Source organism: Hemicordylus capensis, chromosome 6 (genome assembly GCF_027244095.1).
Source record: "Hemicordylus capensis ecotype Gifberg chromosome 6, rHemCap1.1.pri, whole genome shotgun sequence".
In the NCBI taxonomy this organism is placed as follows: domain Eukaryota; kingdom Metazoa; phylum Chordata; class Lepidosauria; order Squamata; family Cordylidae; genus Hemicordylus; species Hemicordylus capensis.
The window spans coordinates 4629041-4646321 of NC_069662.1; the positions used below are offsets into that span (position 1 = coordinate 4629041).

At 48.7% G+C, this 17281-nt stretch overlaps 2 protein-coding genes across 6 annotated transcripts in view; one reads left to right on the forward strand and one right to left on the reverse strand.

Moving 5' to 3' along the window:
* RNF31 (ring finger protein 31) overlaps positions 1-17281 on the reverse strand; it is a 46743-nt gene that overhangs the window by 27873 nt on the left and 1589 nt on the right. For 2 of the 5 annotated variants that reach the window (XM_053258843.1, XM_053258845.1), the window contains exons 2-5: positions 8099-8283; positions 5499-5645; positions 1217-1372; positions 73-129 (exon numbers count right to left, since the gene is read on the reverse strand). In XM_053258843.1, the coding sequence (XP_053114818.1) occupies positions 73-129; positions 1217-1372; positions 5499-5645; positions 8099-8281 (543 nt within the window). In that variant the 5' untranslated portion in view covers positions 8282-8283. Of the gene's footprint in view, positions 1-72; positions 130-1216; positions 1373-3297; positions 3633-5498; positions 5646-8098; positions 8284-9483; positions 9627-9733; positions 9873-17281 lie in introns of those variants that run through there. The other 3 variants (XM_053258842.1, XM_053258844.1, XM_053258846.1) reach the window with 3 other exon arrangements.
* On the forward strand, positions 10266-16761 carry PSME2 (proteasome activator subunit 2). The gene is made up of 11 exons (XM_053258851.1): positions 10266-10530; positions 12724-12756; positions 12858-12920; positions 13038-13124; positions 13232-13259; positions 13364-13461; positions 13598-13666; positions 13771-13838; positions 15610-15664; positions 15896-15982; positions 16118-16761. Exons 1-11 carry the CDS (start codon positions 10483-10485, stop codon positions 16196-16198), a joined length of 717 nt encoding a protein of 238 aa, XP_053114826.1. The 5' UTR covers positions 10266-10482; the 3' UTR covers positions 16199-16761.

The following is a 17281-nucleotide window of genomic DNA, read 5'->3' on the forward strand; positions in this document are numbered from 1 at the left end:
TACTAAGGGTGCTCAACAGAATGTTGTATCTGGGCGCCAGATCCCCCAAAGCTGGCCCTGCCCCTGACTCACCTTTAAGCTGTTCCCTCCCATAAGGTCTTGCAAAACCTGAGGGTTGGGGTGATTGTCCTAAAAGGAAAAGCCAGAAAAGGATAAAACTTCAGTTATACTTTAGGGACAGAGGAAGCTGCCATACACCAAGTCAGATCACTGCTCCAGCTTGCTTAGTATTTTCTGCCCAAACTGGCAGAGGCTTCTCCAAGGTTGCCCGCAGGAGTCTCTCCCAGACCTCTCTGGAGATGCTGCCAGTGAGAGAACCTGGAGCCTTCTGCATGCAAGCATCTCCTTGAGGAGAGGAGAGCTGGTCTTGTGGTAGCAAGCATGACTTGTCCTCTTAGCTAAGCAGGGTCTGCCCTGGTTGCATATGAATGGGAGACTAGAAGTGTGAGCAGCACTGCAAGATATTCCCCTCAGGGGATGGGGCCACTCTGGGAAGAGCATCTAGGTTCTAAATTCCCTTCCTGGCAGCATCTCCAAGAAAGGGCTGAGAGAGATTCCTGCCCACAACATGGGAGAAGCCACTGCCAGTCTGTGTGGACAATACTGAGCTAGACAGACCAATGGTCTGACTCAAAATATGGCAGCTTCCTATGTTCCCGGAGTGGCCCCATCCTCTAAGGGGAATATCTTACACTGCTCACACATGTAGTCACCCATTCAAATGCAAACCAGGACAGACCCTGCTTAGCAAAGGGGAAAATTCATGCTGGCTACCACAAGACCACCTTGCAAGCCCCTTGGGGCAGAGACTTGACCTCTTGTATTTTGAAAGTACTACAACAGAAGTATATAAATAATATATATAGCCTATTAAAGATAGAAACAAAGAACAGGAATGCTCCCCAACCGACAGTAAAGTGTGCCGTTGAGTTGGTATCGACTCCTGGCGACCACAGAGCACCCTGTGGTTGTCTTTGGTAGAATACAGGAGGGGTTTACCATTGCCTCCTCCCGCACAGTGTAGGATGATGCCTTTCAGCATCTTCCTATATTGCTGCTGCCCGATATAGGCGTTTCCCATAGGCTGGGAAACATACCAGCAGGGATTCGAACCGGCAACCTCTGGCTTGCTAGGCAAGTCGTTTCCCCGCTGTGCCATTAGGTGGGGACCCCAATATATGTCCCACCACCTCTTGCCATCACAGCCCCATCATACCGAAAGGAGGAGGTTCAGTTCGGCCCGCAAGATCATGACGTCAACCGTGACAGATGCCACCCGCGGGATATCCGGCTCCTGCAGCTGTTGTGGGAAGCACAGCCCATCCGTTTGCTCTTCCGAATAGCCATAGAGTCGGAGAACGTCCCGTCCACCCTGCGAAGATAAGAGACACACACACAATCAGAGGCTTGGAAGATGACAGGAGCGGTGGGGCGAGCCTGCTCTGGCTCCCTTCTAAGCTGTGCAGAACCTCCTCTTGTCTCCCCATTAGCTGAAACCAGAAAGGCTTCGACGTGGAACGGGGTCTTCTTTGCAGTGGGCCCTTCCTTGAAGAAACCTTGTAGGAATTCCCCACAAGAGTAGCCAGCCAAGTCCGTCCTATAGGAGCATTTCAGAAAGCTGTAAGTAAATTGGGGAGGGAGGGGGCAAAGAGCCCAGAACCGGAGCTGCATCTTACCTGCACAGGGGCTTAGTCGCTGTTTTTGTTTCTTTGGGCTGGTTGTGGCTTACCGAATGAGGAGGGAGGAGTCAAATCAGTGGGGTTCCAGTACTTAAACAAAAAGCACCATCAGCAAGATGGAAAGAAAAAGTCACTTCTGCTTATGTTTGAATCACCTATTACACACTTTCTGAAAGGTCGCTCACTTAAATAAATAAATGCAATTCCACACCACCAGGTGAGCTGTATGAAGAGGCCTGCATTTAGTGTGCGAATCGGCTCTATTTGCAAAACTTATTTGCACAATTTATTCTACTAGTCCAGGGGTCCTCAAACTTGGGTCCCGAGATGTTATTGTCTCATGCCACAATGGCCAAAAGCCAAATGCCATTGTGGCTGGTTATTACAGGAAAACCCCGTTATTCGCAGGGGTTCTGTTTCATGAGGGAGCTGCAGATACCAAATCTGCGAATAACAGGGAATTATAGCAATGGGAATGGGGTGAGGTTCCCAGGTGCAACCCCCCCTCAAAAAAACCAATTGAAAATCGACCAAAAACCGCGGGTTTTGCCCCCATTTTCATTTATTTATTTGTTAAAATCTTCTTATATACCACCTCCTCCAAAGACGCTAGGCAGTGAACAACAATAACAATAACAACTACTACTACTACTATTTAAACACAGTCTACCAGATGTTATTGACTGGATTTGGTACTTTAATTATCGGGCTCGTTCCAAGGGTCTAGGATAACTAAAGAAAAATTAAAGATAGCGTCGTAGTAGTCGTGCTGTCCCAAGTAGTGTGGCCTTCTGTAGCTGATGTGTTGTAATTTTATCGATGCCCAAGGTGTCGAGATGGTGTTCAAGTTCTTTTGGTACTGTACCAAGGGCACCAATAACTATTGGCTCCACTACTGTTTTCTTTTTCCAGAGCCACTCAATTTCAGTCTGAAGGTCCTTGTATTTCGTTATTTCCTCCAGTGGTTTTTCGCCAACTCATCTATCCCCAGGGATTGCAATATCAATTATCAGAACCCGATTCTTCTCAATGGCTGTCAGATCTGGTGTATTGTTGTTATTGTAATTATTATTAGTAGTACTAAAGGGCAAACGCCTGGTGAAACAGGTGGGTCTTAAGAAGAACCTTAAAAGCAGCCAGGTAGGGGGCTGAACAAATCTGGGGCTGGGGGAGAGTGTTCCAAAGAAGAGGGGCAGCCACAGAGAAGGCCCTCCTATGGGCCCAGATACCACACACTACACCAGGGCCCGGGACACTAAGGAGAGCCAGCTGAGAGAAGACCTCATAGGCCAGGATACAACCGGCTGAGAGAGGCGATCCTGGAGATATACAGGTGCTAAGCCCATTAAGGTATTCACCACAAATCGCCTCCAGCTGACCCCCAAAAGTGCCCTACCGTGCTACAAAGTGCACTACCACGCTGAAAATCGGCTGGAAATCACAGGTTTTGCCCCAGTTAGAGCCATAAAATGGCTCCTGATCACTCCAGCAATCAAAATGGTGGCCTGAAATGACCTCTGAGGTCGTTTCCGGCCACCCCAAACTCCCGGATACGCAGGTTTAACACTTTATTAACTGTTTTTCCCCCCTGCCTATACCAAGGTCGGGGGCAAATTACCTGTCCATGGATACGTGAGTGCTGGACCCACAAATAGCGAGTTCCTCCTGTATTTCATTTAGTTTACATTTATAACTGCCAAGGGGCCTAGAGCAGTGTACTTAGATAGTTACGTTTATCCTCACAACCACCCCTGGTCAACAAGGTGAGATCAGTGACGTGCCCAGAGTCACCCATGAAGGGTGTTCTCACGAGCCTCATGCAGGCTAAGGCAGACCGGCCCGGGCAAGGCAGCCTGTGTAAAGTGCTGGGATCGCTCCCATCCAGCCAAACCCAACTCAGAAGCCTGGTTTTTAGCCAGGGTTAAGGGCACAAGCACACCCTGAACTCCAGGGTCGTGTGTTCGCGGAGGCTGCTTGCAGCCCAAACAGACACAGAGATGGGTGCCTAGAGTGTCCATGTAATGGAGGAATCCCCCAATGCACTGCGCTTGTTGTGTGGTGTATTGTGGGATTCCCAGAGGACGGGACGGCCTCCGGAAAGCCACATGGCTCCCAGGAGCGTCGCTCGTGTGCATGGCCGAGCCGTGCGGCAAGGGAGTGGCAGGGAGGGCACGGAGATTGTCGGGGCGGGGGGTAAGTTCAGCGCAACCTTCCCCGTCCCCCCACTGCCCGCCCAGCCTGCAGTCGTGTGAAGGGGCTCAGTGGGTTTCATGGGACCTGAACGTGGGTTTTCCGCGGTCCTAGTCCAACACCCTAACCCACAACACCACGCTAGCTCTTTATGATGGGTAAAACTGGGCCACAGCCAGGCCCTCTGAGCCAAGGTCTCACTGTGCAGTTTGGGATGTTTGGTCTGTCAGGAGGAACAATTATAGGTCTTGTAGTCTGGAATGTGGGAAGGACCAGTTAGGGGATGATGGGAGCTGTAGTCCCATTTGGGGATTTCTGCCCAGTTTTACGATGATACAATAAAAATAGAAAACAACATGAAATATAAATTAAAAAAACAAACAGATGAGAAAACAGTTAGGGACACAGGAAGTTGCCTTATCCGGAGTCAGACCATTGGTCCATCTAGTTCAGTACTGTCTACTCGAATAGAAGGCCTTTTCGGTGGTTGCACCCCGTTTATAAAATAGCCTCCATAAGTGAGGTTCGCCTGGCTTCATCACTTTGTTCTTTTAGATGCCAGGTAAAGACCTGTTTGTTCACACAGGCTTTTTAAATTTGGGTTTTCAGATTTGTTCTGATTTTAAACTAATTTCAAGTTCAAGTTCAAACTAATTTTAAAATGGGTTTTTAAGCTGCTTTGTATTGTATTTTGCATTTTCTTTTGAGCTTTTTGTTTGTTATGATTTAATGTCTTATGTGTTTTTATTGTATGTTTTAATCCTCTGTTGTGAGCCACCCAGAGAACAATTTGTTATGGGGCAGCTAACAAATAAAGTTCATTATTAGTTGTTATTTTTACTACTACCACCACTGGCAGCGGCTTCTCCAAGGTTGCAGGCAGGAGTTTCTCTCAGCCCTATCTGGGGATACTGCCAGGGAGGGGACGAAAAGAACTGGGTGGGGTTACCATCCGGCTACTTTTATAGCTTTAGAATTAGCATACGTCCTGCCCTGGAGCGAGCATGGGATGATAACCCAGGGAGTTGTCCTCACACGCAGCCGAGAATTGGAACCTAATCTGCATGAAAGCACTAGAACCAAGGGTCATCCCATGAAACAGACTGCCAAGAAACATAGGACCAACAAAAGAAAGTACTTTTTCACATAACGCATTATCAACCTACGGAATTCTCTGACACAAGATGTGGTAACAGTCAACAGCCTGGATGGCTCTAAGATAAATTCATGGCGGACAGGTCTATCACTGGCTACTAGTCTGAGGGCTACAGGCCACCTTGGAAGCAAGAGGTCACTAAATACCAGTTACAGGGGAGCAGCAGTAGGAGAGAGGGCATGCCCTGAGCTCTTGCCTGTGGGCTTCCCAGAGGCATCTGGTGGGCCACTGTGTGAAACAGGATGCTGGACTAGATGGGCTTCCCTGGGCCTGATCCAGCAGGGCTGCTCTTTTATTCTTATGCTCTTCCCAGAATGGCTCCATCCCTTAAGGGGAATATCTTACAGTGCTCACATGTCTCCCATTCAAATGCAAAGTAGGGTAGACCCTGCTTAGCAAATGTAACCATTCATGATTGCTACCACAAGACCAGCTCTCCTCCTTGTGGGGAGATCTCTCTCTCTCACCCTCACCTGGATGGTGTCAACCGTGTCGCGGAAGACGGGATTGTTGAACTTGACAGTCCGCCAGAAGAGAGGCTTGTGGGGGTTCAACAGGTTGCGCCCATATTTTTCCAGGATGTTGAGAGCCGTGGAGATGTGCCGCAGGTCCTTTGGGGACTGGGAGAGGATGGAAATGGTGAGTTGTCTCTTATCTAACTGTGTGAACACATGCAAATGCACGCACCCCAGTCTGACAGAGATCCACGCTGCAGCCCCTCCGTGCACCCCACATTCCTTCTAACCCCAGTAAATCGCACAGCATGGAGCTGGGACTATAGCTCAGTGGGAGAGCACCTGATCTGCACGTAGAAAGGCCCAGGTTCAATCTCTGGCAGCATCTCCAGATAGGGCTGCAAAAGACATCTGCCTGCAACCTTGGAGAAGCCGCTGCCAGTCAGCGTAGACCAGGGTTGCACAACATGAGGCCTGGGGGCCGTATTTGGCCTGCAGAAACTGCTTGACTAGCCCTCAGGTATCCTACAGCAACACAGGAGCTGGAGACTGCCTTATAGCACCTTCCTATGCGTGTTTTCTCAGAAATATGCTCCACGGTGTGTCCAGTGAGACTCACTCCTATATGAGCATGCCTAGGATTGCAGCCTGAAAGCAACAACAGTTTAGGGAGAGGAGAGGACTTGGCATTTGTTTGGGGCTGGCATGCACTCCAGCGGCCCCACTGATTAAGCAGGGACAGGACCTATTTTCTGGCCACTATCCCTGGTTGAATCTATGGGTCCATTGACAGGGGGAATAGATCCACAAGTAACTAATAATATTTTTAATTTTAATGTGAGGTGCTAAAAATTGACCTCGGCCCCTGCACACCAAGTTGTGGATGGTTTCGACCCACTAGGGCATTTGAGTTGTGCAGCCCTGGTGTAGACAACACCAAGACAGATGGAGCAAGGGTCTGACTCAGTATATGGCAGCTTCTTATCTACCGTGAATGAGCTAGTCATGGGGAGAGGGGAGGCATGATTCCCCAAGACATCCCATACGCTCATCTCTGCTGCCTCCAGGACTAAAACCTTATATCTGTTGTTGCTTCTAAATGAGAGCTCGGGTTCTCAGGACCCTCCCAACAGGTACTGAATACCGCATTGTTGAGTTGCCATCATGGTGCGCACAATAAACTCAACCCAAACCTTACCTCAGCCGTCTTCCCACCTCCAAGCAAGGCAAGCTCTCAGCAACCCACACCAATACTGGCTGGTTTTTTCTCTACTTACAAGTGGGGCCTTGATGTTCCCTGTAAGAGGGATTCCCAGATGTTGTTGGCTACAAATATTCCCCAGCCAAAGGCCATTGCAGCTGGGGATTATGGGAGTTGTAGTCAACAACATCTGGGAATCCCTCTTACAGGGAAAACAGGTAGGGCCCTGATCCTTGCTGCCACAGCACTGCTAGCCTCCCCCGACTTGCTTCAGGAACATGGGAAGCTGCCATATACTGAGTCAGACCATTGGTCTATCTAGCACAGTATTGTCTTCACAGACTGGCAGCGGCTTCTTCAAGGTTGCAGGCAGGAGCCTCTCTCAGCCCTATCTTGGAGAAGCCAGAGAGCGAACTTGAAACCCTCTGCTCTTCCCAGAGTGGCTCCATCCCCTGAGGAGAATATCTTGCAGTGCTCACACATCAAGTCTCCCATTCATGTGCAACCAGGGCAGACCCTACTTAGCTATGGGGACAAGTCATGCTTGCTACCACAAGGCCAGCTCTCCTCTCCAACATAAGAAGCAGTCTTAAACCGATTACATGCTAGTTTATAGTTCTATTATTATAGCATTAACTTTTAGCACTTATTAAACTAAGTAATGCTAGAGAGAGACTGTAATTATAAGCTGTTTGAACTGTTTCTCTGTTTGCTTGGCTAGTCAAAGACCGTAATAAAGACTATTCTATTCAATCTTAAACCAAGTCTGATCACAGATTCATCGAGTCTGGTACTGTCTATTCTGGCTGGCAGGAGAAATCTTTCTCAGCCCTACCTGGAGATGCTGCCCAGGATTGAACTTGGGACCTTCTGCATACAATGCAAATGCTCTACCACTGAGCTACAGCCAAATCTCCATACCTAGTGTTGCTATTATTTTTCCTGGCTGGTAGCGACCTTACAGGCAGAAATTCAACAGGTGATGCATTTCCCCAACATGCAGACACAGTAAATAAATACATCACTGGGCAAAGAGGCACCTTTTAACGTGGCGATTCTCTTTATTTAGCAGGGGGAGAGTAACTGGCCCTCTCCACCCCCAGCACAGCATCCCTCCAGTGTCTGCTGCTGGTGCCTATCTTATGTTTCATTTTAGATTGTGAGCCCTCTGGGGACAGGGATCCATCTTATTTGTTTGTTATTTCTCTGGGTAACCCACCCTGAGCCATTTTTTGAAGGACAGCATAGAAATCGAATAAATAATAATAAATACATTTCTGCCTGGGGAGTCATAGCCACCTTAGCTTTGCCCCCCAGCTTCCAAATATCCAACTGGGACTCCAGTGTTTAACACACACCGCCTGCCCCCCCCCCAGCCCTGGTTTCCAGACTCCCCCGCTCCTCACTCTTCTCTCACCTGGCCCTGGGTATTGGCTTGTACGATGCCCTTGGCATCTATCTGCTGGTACTTTTGGGCACAGGTCAATGGCATCTCCACCAGGCACTGAACCAACTCAGGGTTTTGCTCCGCAGGACTCTGGATCAAAGTGGCCACCAGCCGTTCCCGGAGGCAGGCGAATTTGTGCTCCATCTCCCCCATATCTGCCAGCAAAGAGCGGGGTGTACGGAGACAGCAGGAGGAGGAGGAGGAGGAGAAAGCATGAGAGAGATGAGACCCTCTCTGACAGCACCCACGGAGGCTGGCAAAACATTCCCACCACGCTGCCAAGCTCAGACTGGGGCTGCATTTATTGATCGATCGCTTCAGGACTGCATCTACCAGATATGCACCCCTCCCTCCCTCCCAGAACTTCAGGCCAGAGAACCTGGCAGTTATGCCATTCTTATCTTCACAACACCCCTGTGAGGAAGGTTAGGCTAAGCGAACGCGACTGGCCCAAGGTCACCAAGTGAGCTTCAGGGTGGAGTGGGGATTCGAATCCAGACCTAAGTCCAAGTCTCTACACACAACCATGGCTCTTAATCTGCCCCCAACCCTTTCTCCCCCCACCCCATACCTGGATGCAGCTCTGAAATATGCAAGGAAGAGGTCAGAAGCTCTGGCAAATTGCCTCATGTGAGGGGTCCCCAGATGTAGTTGGGCTACAACTCCCACGGCAGGGGATGATGGGAGTTGTAGCCCAACAACCTCTGAAGACCCAATTTTGACTTTAATGCCAAATTAATTGGGGGGGGGAGAAATAAGTCTTTAAATACCCATGCTAATTTGGCAAAGAGGCACCTGTTTAATGTGGTGATTCTCTTTATTGAGCAGGGGGAGAGTAACTGGTCCTCTCCACCCCCAGCACAGCATCCCTCCAGTGACTGTTGCTGGTGTCTATCTTGTGTTTCTTTCTAGATTGTGAGCCCTTTGGGGACAGGAATCCATCTTATTTATTTATTATTTCTCTGTGTGAGTCATTTTTGGAAGGGCAGTATAGAAATGAAATCAATCAATCAATCAAATAAACAAATAAAATGGCTGAGAAAAACTCTCCAGGGCAGAGAAAGGGCAAGAGACAAACAATATGAGCTGTTAGGAGTGCAGACTCAGACCTACAAAGAGATCTGGGGAAATGCTGTTTCGTGGGGAGGGGGCGAAGCAGTGCTGGATTCCTAAAGGCTAAGCAATCCCCCTCCGAGATTATTCCCAACGCGCGCACACCCCTCCACCAGACATCATACCTCACCAATAATATTAATAGTAATACAATTCCACTGGCAGGCATGCCCCCTGACAGAAGTTTCCCTGTCAAAACCAGGCAAGTCTCTGCCCCCTAGGACCTTACAGTCTACACTAACCACCGGGGTGAGGGGAACGACATTCCTCGCCCCTCCAATCAGGCTCCGGGGCTGGGATCTGGTTGTTCTATCACGCCGATTTTCTTTCGGTTTCCCTTCCTCTCTCTCTCTCCTCCTCTACTTTGCAAAAAGCTGCTCCGGATTCCGTCCAAGGAGAGGGGAGCGAGAAGAACTTGCAGGGGATTTTGCAGAGCCGGGGAAGGGGCTGCGCGCGTCCTCCCTTCCCATGAATCGGGGAAGGGTGCCCTACCTGGCCGGAGGGAGGGGGGAGCCGGGGGGGGTCCCTCGTCCTGCGAAGCACCCACAGCACAGCTGGCGGCAAAGGAGGAAGGAGGAAGAGCAGCAGCAGCAGGCGGCACTGGGAGGAGGGGAGCGCAGCCGCCGCGAGGAAACGCACGCCCGGCCCGGGCAAGCGGAGCAAAGGGGGACCCCAGGAGACGCGGAGGAAGAACTGCAACCAAGGGCAGCTGAGCCGGGCGCCGCGCCTCTGAGCGCGTGCAGAGTGCCCTTTGCGGCGCCGCTGAAGGAGGGCCGCGGCGCCCTGTGCGGGCACAATCCTAGAGCGCCCCTTCCCCAAATCTGCGGGTGTCCCTCCCTCGCAGGTGGCAGGTGCCTCTCTCTTTGGGCACTTTTGCGCCAAATAGAGCTCGCAATGCAACACCCCCCCCGTGGCAAATCCAATGCCCTTTTATGCCGTGTCCTAAACGGGGGGAGCCCTTTGCGCGCGCCCCTCTTCGTGCACAACTAATTAATACAATTGTGTTGCCAGATCAATATTTAATATTTAAGCCAAAAAAGCCAGAATCCGAAGCCCAAAAAAAAGGAAAGAGAAGCGCCCCCTCCCTCCTCTGGGGAGGGGGTGGGGTGGGGTGTGGAAAGAGGCGTGGAAGGTGCCACGTGGGCGGGACGTGTGGATGTGAAAGTGAAAATGAAGGGCTGCCTGCTTTAGGGTAACCTCCGCGCCATTTCGACTTCTGAGCGCCCCGCAACGTTACCGCCATGGCCAGATCCTGCACCATCCGAGTCAGCCAAGAGACCCGTGAAAAGGTGGGGCTTTGCAAAACGCGGGCGTGTGGGGGAACTGGGAAGGGGAGGGGGCTGCCCACTCACTGGTAGTTCCAAAAAGGGGAAGAATCAGTGAACACTGCCTGGGACTCATGGGCTATGTTTAGCGTTAATAATGCACTCTGCACATGGTCAGAGGTGCTTTTCTTTGTTAGAATCCGTGCGTTCCAGGCAGAGCAGGCCTGGGTCTCGTTTAATCTGCCTGGAGCCCGTAGCCTCTAATAAAGTAGAGCATCTCAGAACATGTGCAGAGTGCATTGTCAACAAGAAACATGGCGCATTTCTCCCTCCCATGCCCTGGCTGGGTTCCAGGCTTATAGGAGCTCTGCTTTTACAAATTAGCCCGGTCTGATCCCAGATGTAGTTTTTGACCTTCTTTGGTTTTTAGAACAGGATCAATTTCGCATAAACGACGCACAGGCGTTTAGACGCTGTGTTGTTTTAAAATGCTCTTAGCTGCTTTGGATAGACTTTTTGCCCAAGAGATGGGATGGGAAACTTATGGGGGGCCATGCTTAATCAGTGTTCGGGTAAAGGCCCTCTGCACATGCACAGGAGTACCTTCCATTATTACAGCACCTATTCTGCATGTGACCACTGCTACGGAAAGCAGGCGCTCAAGATCTGGTGTGCGTCTCCTGGCCCAAGTGTAGCCTCCCTCCGAAAAAGTGGAGGGTGGAGGACACTGTTGCTTGCATAACCTGAATGGAATGGGGCAACTGGAGAGGCATTAATATACATGACAACCAGTCTTGCAACACCTGAAAGATCCTCAGATCCCACCGTGACATTGACTTTTGTAGGCTGGCACCTCTTTCGTCAGGCAAAGATCATGATTTTCAATAGAAATGGTTAATAACAAAATGAAACATAAAAGATGATATTTAGTGCACCTGACATAGTGACCTCTATGAGAGCGGATTCTACAATTAACAGCACGGTCCTATGTGCGTTTGCTCAGAAGTAAATTCCACTGTGTTGAGTCTGGCTCACTCCCACAGAACTATGCATAAAATTAGTGTCTGTCTGTTAATCTTTAAGGTGCCACAAGACTCTTCACTGCAACATGCTAGCCCTCTAGAAGTTGGTTAAAAAATCACCCTGGGGAAATGACTTGACTAGCAAGCCAGAGGTTGCCAGTTCGAATCCCCACAGGTATGTTTCCCAGACTATGGGAAACACCTATATCGGGCAGCAGCAATATAGGAAGATGCTGAAAGGCATCATCTCATATTGCACAGGAGATGGCAATGGTCAACCCCTCCTATATTCTACCAAAGACAACCACAGGGCTCTGTGGTCGACACTGTCTCGGCACACTTAACTGCAGGTATCTCCTTCCAAAACTACTACAAATTTTATTTCAGTTTCCCTCTCCTCCTACCCATGGAAATCCCCTCCTTACCCAGAAGGGAAAGTCCCTTGACTTCTACTCATTATTCACATGATCCTGGTATCAAAATCCATATATCAGTATCATTAGATTGGGCATTTCACCAGTCAAATATTTCCCCAATACAGTAACATAACAGTCAAGTATTCTTCACAGCATGAAATAATAAAATAAACAGTGTGTTTGAACAGCAAAAAAGATACTTTCATAATCAGTCTGAAAAACCCTTGTACAAAAACAAATAATGTGAAACTGCAAAAATAACTTCCAACAAATTGTAGTGAATTATAATTTTTAACGGTGAGTGTTTCAATAAATATGGATAATGCATTGAACAGAATAATTTTTGGCTTTTATGAATATCAGGATTGGCCTTTAATATTTTTTAAAAAAAATAACATTAAAGCAGGTTTTTTAAAAGTTAGTTTTAAAAGGCATTTGTGTTAAGTAGACAGTACCCATAAATCTTCAAGCCTCCTGTTATGTATGTAATTTTTCAGTGTGTTTTTCTCCAAAAAAAAAAAGTTCCCTAAATCTTCAAGCATTGTCAATATCATGGCTTCGTGGAATATTTGATAATATTGGAACATAGTAAAATAAGTGGTCAGTTGAAAGTTTGTGTATGTCTGTGTGTGTGTGTGTGTGTGTGTGTTTATTTGGGGAGAGGGAATCCACTGTATGGATCTGTTGAGAGTGAACCTTTATGTGCTGCAAGTGGAAGCATTATGTTGCTGCTCAAGTTAGGGACGGCTGCATTTCATCATCTCTTTTTACCCTTCTAGATGGGCCTTTTCAAAGAGTCTCTTTATAAAGAGGTAAGTCTCCATTGCTCCTTTATATCACTCACCCACCCCCCACGTCCCCCCCAGACATCCCTCTTGAGAGAACAGTTATTTTTTCTCTGCTCATCCTACAGGGCGAAGAATTTCTCTCCAAATTTTTGCCAGCAAAAATATTACAGTTGGATCAGTTCTTGAGGGTAAGAAACTCCCAGCAGTACCTACCCCACAAGACAAACAGAGCTTTAGGGAGACAGGTAGCACCTGCTTCTCTCTCTCTCTCTCTCTTTCTAATTTAATTGCTGTCCCCTTCTCAGGATGACTCAATGAATGTTAAAGATTTAGCTGCACTCCGAACCCCTCTGGATATCCCCATTCCAGACCCCCCACCCAAAGATGATGAGGTGAGTTCTCTAGGACCCTCTACTCTTGGTCCCAAAAAAGTATCCCAGTATCACCCTGTAAGGGTAAGGAACAGCATGTAACAGCGTTTGATATGTTTTCCATGCAGATGGAGACAGAGAAGGAAACCAAAGAACGTGAGTGGATACATCATTGTGGAGGGAGGGGAGGAACTGAATTTTTTGTGGGGTGGGAATATGATGTTCTATGGACTTGCCTTCTATTTCTCCTCCATTTCCAGCACCAAAATGTGGCTACCTCAAGGGTAACGAGGCTATTATTTCGCTGTTGGATCAGGTCAAGCCTGAAGTTAGAGAGTTCAAGGAGAAATGCATATTGGTGAGTTATCGTGCCCTCCCCACTTCAATCGCAGTTTGCTAGAGTAACCACTGTGGGCTTCTTTTTTGCAGAGTCGTCGGGGCCCGCGGGCTTCCCTTAACAGTGCCTCAGTTTCTCTCTTTCTCATCCCTACCAGGTTACAACTTGGATTCAGTACATGATTCCCAAAATAGAGGACGGCAATGATTTTGGGGTAGCTGTCCAGGTAAGAAACACCAAATACAGAGATTCAAAGTGTTTTTCCCTTGCCTCCAATCTACAGCAGGATCCGTGCCACAAAACCTAATTTCCTTCCTTTGCTTCTGACAGGAGAAGGTTCTAGAACGTATCACAGCCCTGAAGACCAAGGCAGAGGCCTTCCAGACCACCATTGCCAAGTAAGTGCAAGAGATGTGAAATAAAGTTATTTAAATAAATAACCCTTTATTTTATTTATTTATTTTTGTTTGTTTATTGTATACTGCCCCAAACTTCCATCTCTGGGTGGTTTACATCAACACAAAACAAATTAAAACAGGAATTAAAACCTTAAAACAATTTAAAACCACAAGTCTAGTTAAAAGGCTTGGGTGAATAAATGTGTCTTTAGAGACTTTTTTAAAGTTGTCAGCGAAGGGGAGGCTCTTATTTCAGCAGGGAGCATTTTCAAAGTTTGCTAGGGTCAGTTTGAAAGCGGGACAGCCCTCGCCTTCATTCTGAATATTCTTCCGTATAAATCTCTCTCTCTTAGACCTAAATACTCTTAGACTTACCCACTGCTAATCCCATGTATGGCAGCTCTCACAAGAGTTTGGGAGCAAGGGGAAGAGGAAAGCAACGGCGGCAGGGAACATAAGGCCAATGGACAGGCCAGTGGACGGGGAGAGGAAGCTGCGGCCGGCCAGAAAAAGTGGCTGGCCAGGTGGCCGGCCAAAGAGAAAAAACACTGGAGGGGGGAAGAGGAGGGGGAGGGCTGAGAACAAAGAAGAACTAGTATTCTTTAGATCTCCTTCTTCATCGTCATGGGCAAGGCAGCAGCTAGTGCCTCGCTTCAGGTGCTGCAATATATTGGGTCACCCCTGTGCCTAACGTAAGTAATAGCATTACTCCATAATGGAACATTTGTGTTGGCCTGTTACAAGATGTATTGGTACAATGAGCCCCATTGGCTGTTCTTTCCCTTGCACGATGGGTAACACTCCCTGATTGGCAGCACTTTTCATGCCCCCAAAACAACAGGGCCTGCAAAGTCGATGACTCTTCTGTTACAATTTAAAAAACAATGCACCCTTGCTCTACTGCACTCTGGGACATCATCCCCAACCCCCATGACTTCCCTGCCGTAGTGCAGGCTGGGTAATATTCTGTCAATATCCTGAAGGCATCCTCTATAATAAAATGGTTAGGTGTAATCCCGTGTCTGCCCGTGTCTTTCTTGGCTGTTCTGGGCATGCGCAGAGCGCATGCCCAGAACGTCCGAGAAAGATATGGCCGCAGGCACCAGGCGGCCATGTTGGCTCCCGTAAAGGGGGAAGGAGAAGCGGGGACCGGGGAGGGCAGCGGCGGGAACGGCCCTGCCGCTGAACCGAGAAGGAGAAGCAGGGACATGGAGGGGGGAGGAGGAGGCGGGGGAAGCTGGCCGAGGTGGCGGCAAAGCCGCGGTCGAGGCCTGGTGGCGCGGAGCAAAAACGGCGGCAAATGGACCGGCAGAGACGGTGGCGGCAGGTCCAGGCCAGCCGCGGGGATAGAAGAGGCGGTGGCGGGTCTGGCCCGCCCACCAAAAAGAACAGGGGCAGCGGCGGCTGCAGGGAAGGGAAAGACGCTGGGGGCCCGGGCACAGGAAGGCCAGAGGCGGCCATGAGGAGGGCAGTGGCGGGTCCAGCCCTGCCTCTGGAAGAGGAGAAGCGGTGGCAGCGGGTCCGGCCCGGGCGCCGAAAACAACAGAGGCGGCGTAGGAAGCCGGGCGAGGGGGAGAGGGCGGGCCGAGCGCGGGGAGAGGAAAGACGGCGACAGAGGCCGCCCTACTAGCGCCCGTTATTTTAACGGGCTTGAAAATACTAGTCTATGGATAATAGCCTGTGTCCTGATCAGCTGGGGAGTTAAAGAGCATAATGTGTTGTGAGTAATAACAAACCACAGGGTAAACATCAGTACCGTTCTCCATTCCAGGTATTTTTTAGAGCGTGGAGATGCTGTGGCTAAGGCTTCCAAGGACACCCATGTGGTGAGTAATAGAGGTCCCATTCCTTCAGGATTAAATCCTGTTTTGTCCCATGGATCGGGAATTAGCCAAAGGAGGGTAGATTTTATCCTTGCCCCCAGATTTCTTGGCTTTAAAAGTGCTCATTCACAAGCCCCCAGAACTATGACCTTCACAAGAAGAATAATTCTGGGACGTTGAACTTCCTTGAAACAGTGTCCCAGATCCATCTCACACATGCCTTATTCCCTGCAGATGGATTACCGGTGCCTTGTTCATGAACGCGATGAGGCTGTGTACAGGGAAATCCAGACCATGGTGCTTGACATCCGTGGGTTCTATGTGAGTTTGCTAGGAGAACTCTGCTTCAGTCGCAGTGGTGGGAAGTTGGGAGGAAAAGGAACAACGAAGAGAACAAAGGAAAAGGCCTCTTGGCACTACAGACTGATTTCCCCCATATTTTTGTTTTCTCTACAGGCTGAGCTGTATCACATCCTGAGCAGAAACCTAGAGAAGTTGACTAATCCCAAGGGGGAAGAGAAGCCATCGATGTACTGATGGGAATCTGTCTGCAGAGCCTGTGGCAAACATCACCACCCTTCGCCCTTATCTTGGACTGTTCTCTGTCTTGGGACAGAAAAATAATGGGGGTATAAAGAGGGAAGCAGAGAGACCCAAAAGCCAATGAGTATAGCTCATCTGTGGCTAGGAGTGAAGAACCGAGTGAAAGATACTTTAACTATTTTATTTTAATTGGTTTTGCTTTATCTTAAGAGTTCTAAAAACCTGAATGGAATTGGAGCTGGAGAAATAATGAATTCCCTCTTTGAGGCTTTCTCTAGCTAGGTCCCCCCACGTGCACACACACAATTGTTGCTTTCACTACTGTGAAACCTGATTCTCAAATTTCTCACCCTCTCTCCCTGATCAGTACTAGTCAGACTCTAGTCTCTCCTTTGTTCTCAAGATCAACATACAGAGCCAAGGAAGCCAGTAACTGAGGCGTGAAGTAAAATGATTTTGATCTTTTGCTCTATGTTTCTGTGTCTGAGGAAGGACATGGTGTTTGAAAGCTTGTAATGCTGTAAAAGGCCTGTTGGCGTAATAAAAAAAGGGCCTCAGTTTAGACTCTACTTCTCATTTTTTAGAACCAGTAGATCTGTTGTCGAATGACTTGGGCTCGATATGCCTTCAGCTCAAGTACCAACTCCTCACCATCGTCACCCTGGAATTGACTAAGGGGCAAAACGTGAGATACTACTACGAATATTTATATACCACTCTTCAACCAAACAAAGTGGTTTACAAAGAAAAATAATACATAAATAAAATCATCCCCTGTCCCCAAAGGGCTCACAATCTAAAAGGATCATAAGGCAGATACCAGCAACAGCCACTGGAGGGATACTCCCCCTGCTAAAATATAAAGAGAATCCCCACTTTAAAAGGTGTCGCTGCTCAGTTAGCAGAGGTTAGGAAATCAGCAAGACAGTGGGAGGAAACATTTTACCCTTCTGATGCCAATTTCCTGATCTAAGTCACCCTCCTCACTAGCCATGGTGGGGCTAGATTGCAAGTGCCTGTTCTGGGATGGTATTTTTTTCACAGTGGGGCTAATAGCAACTAGGAGAGACATGATTT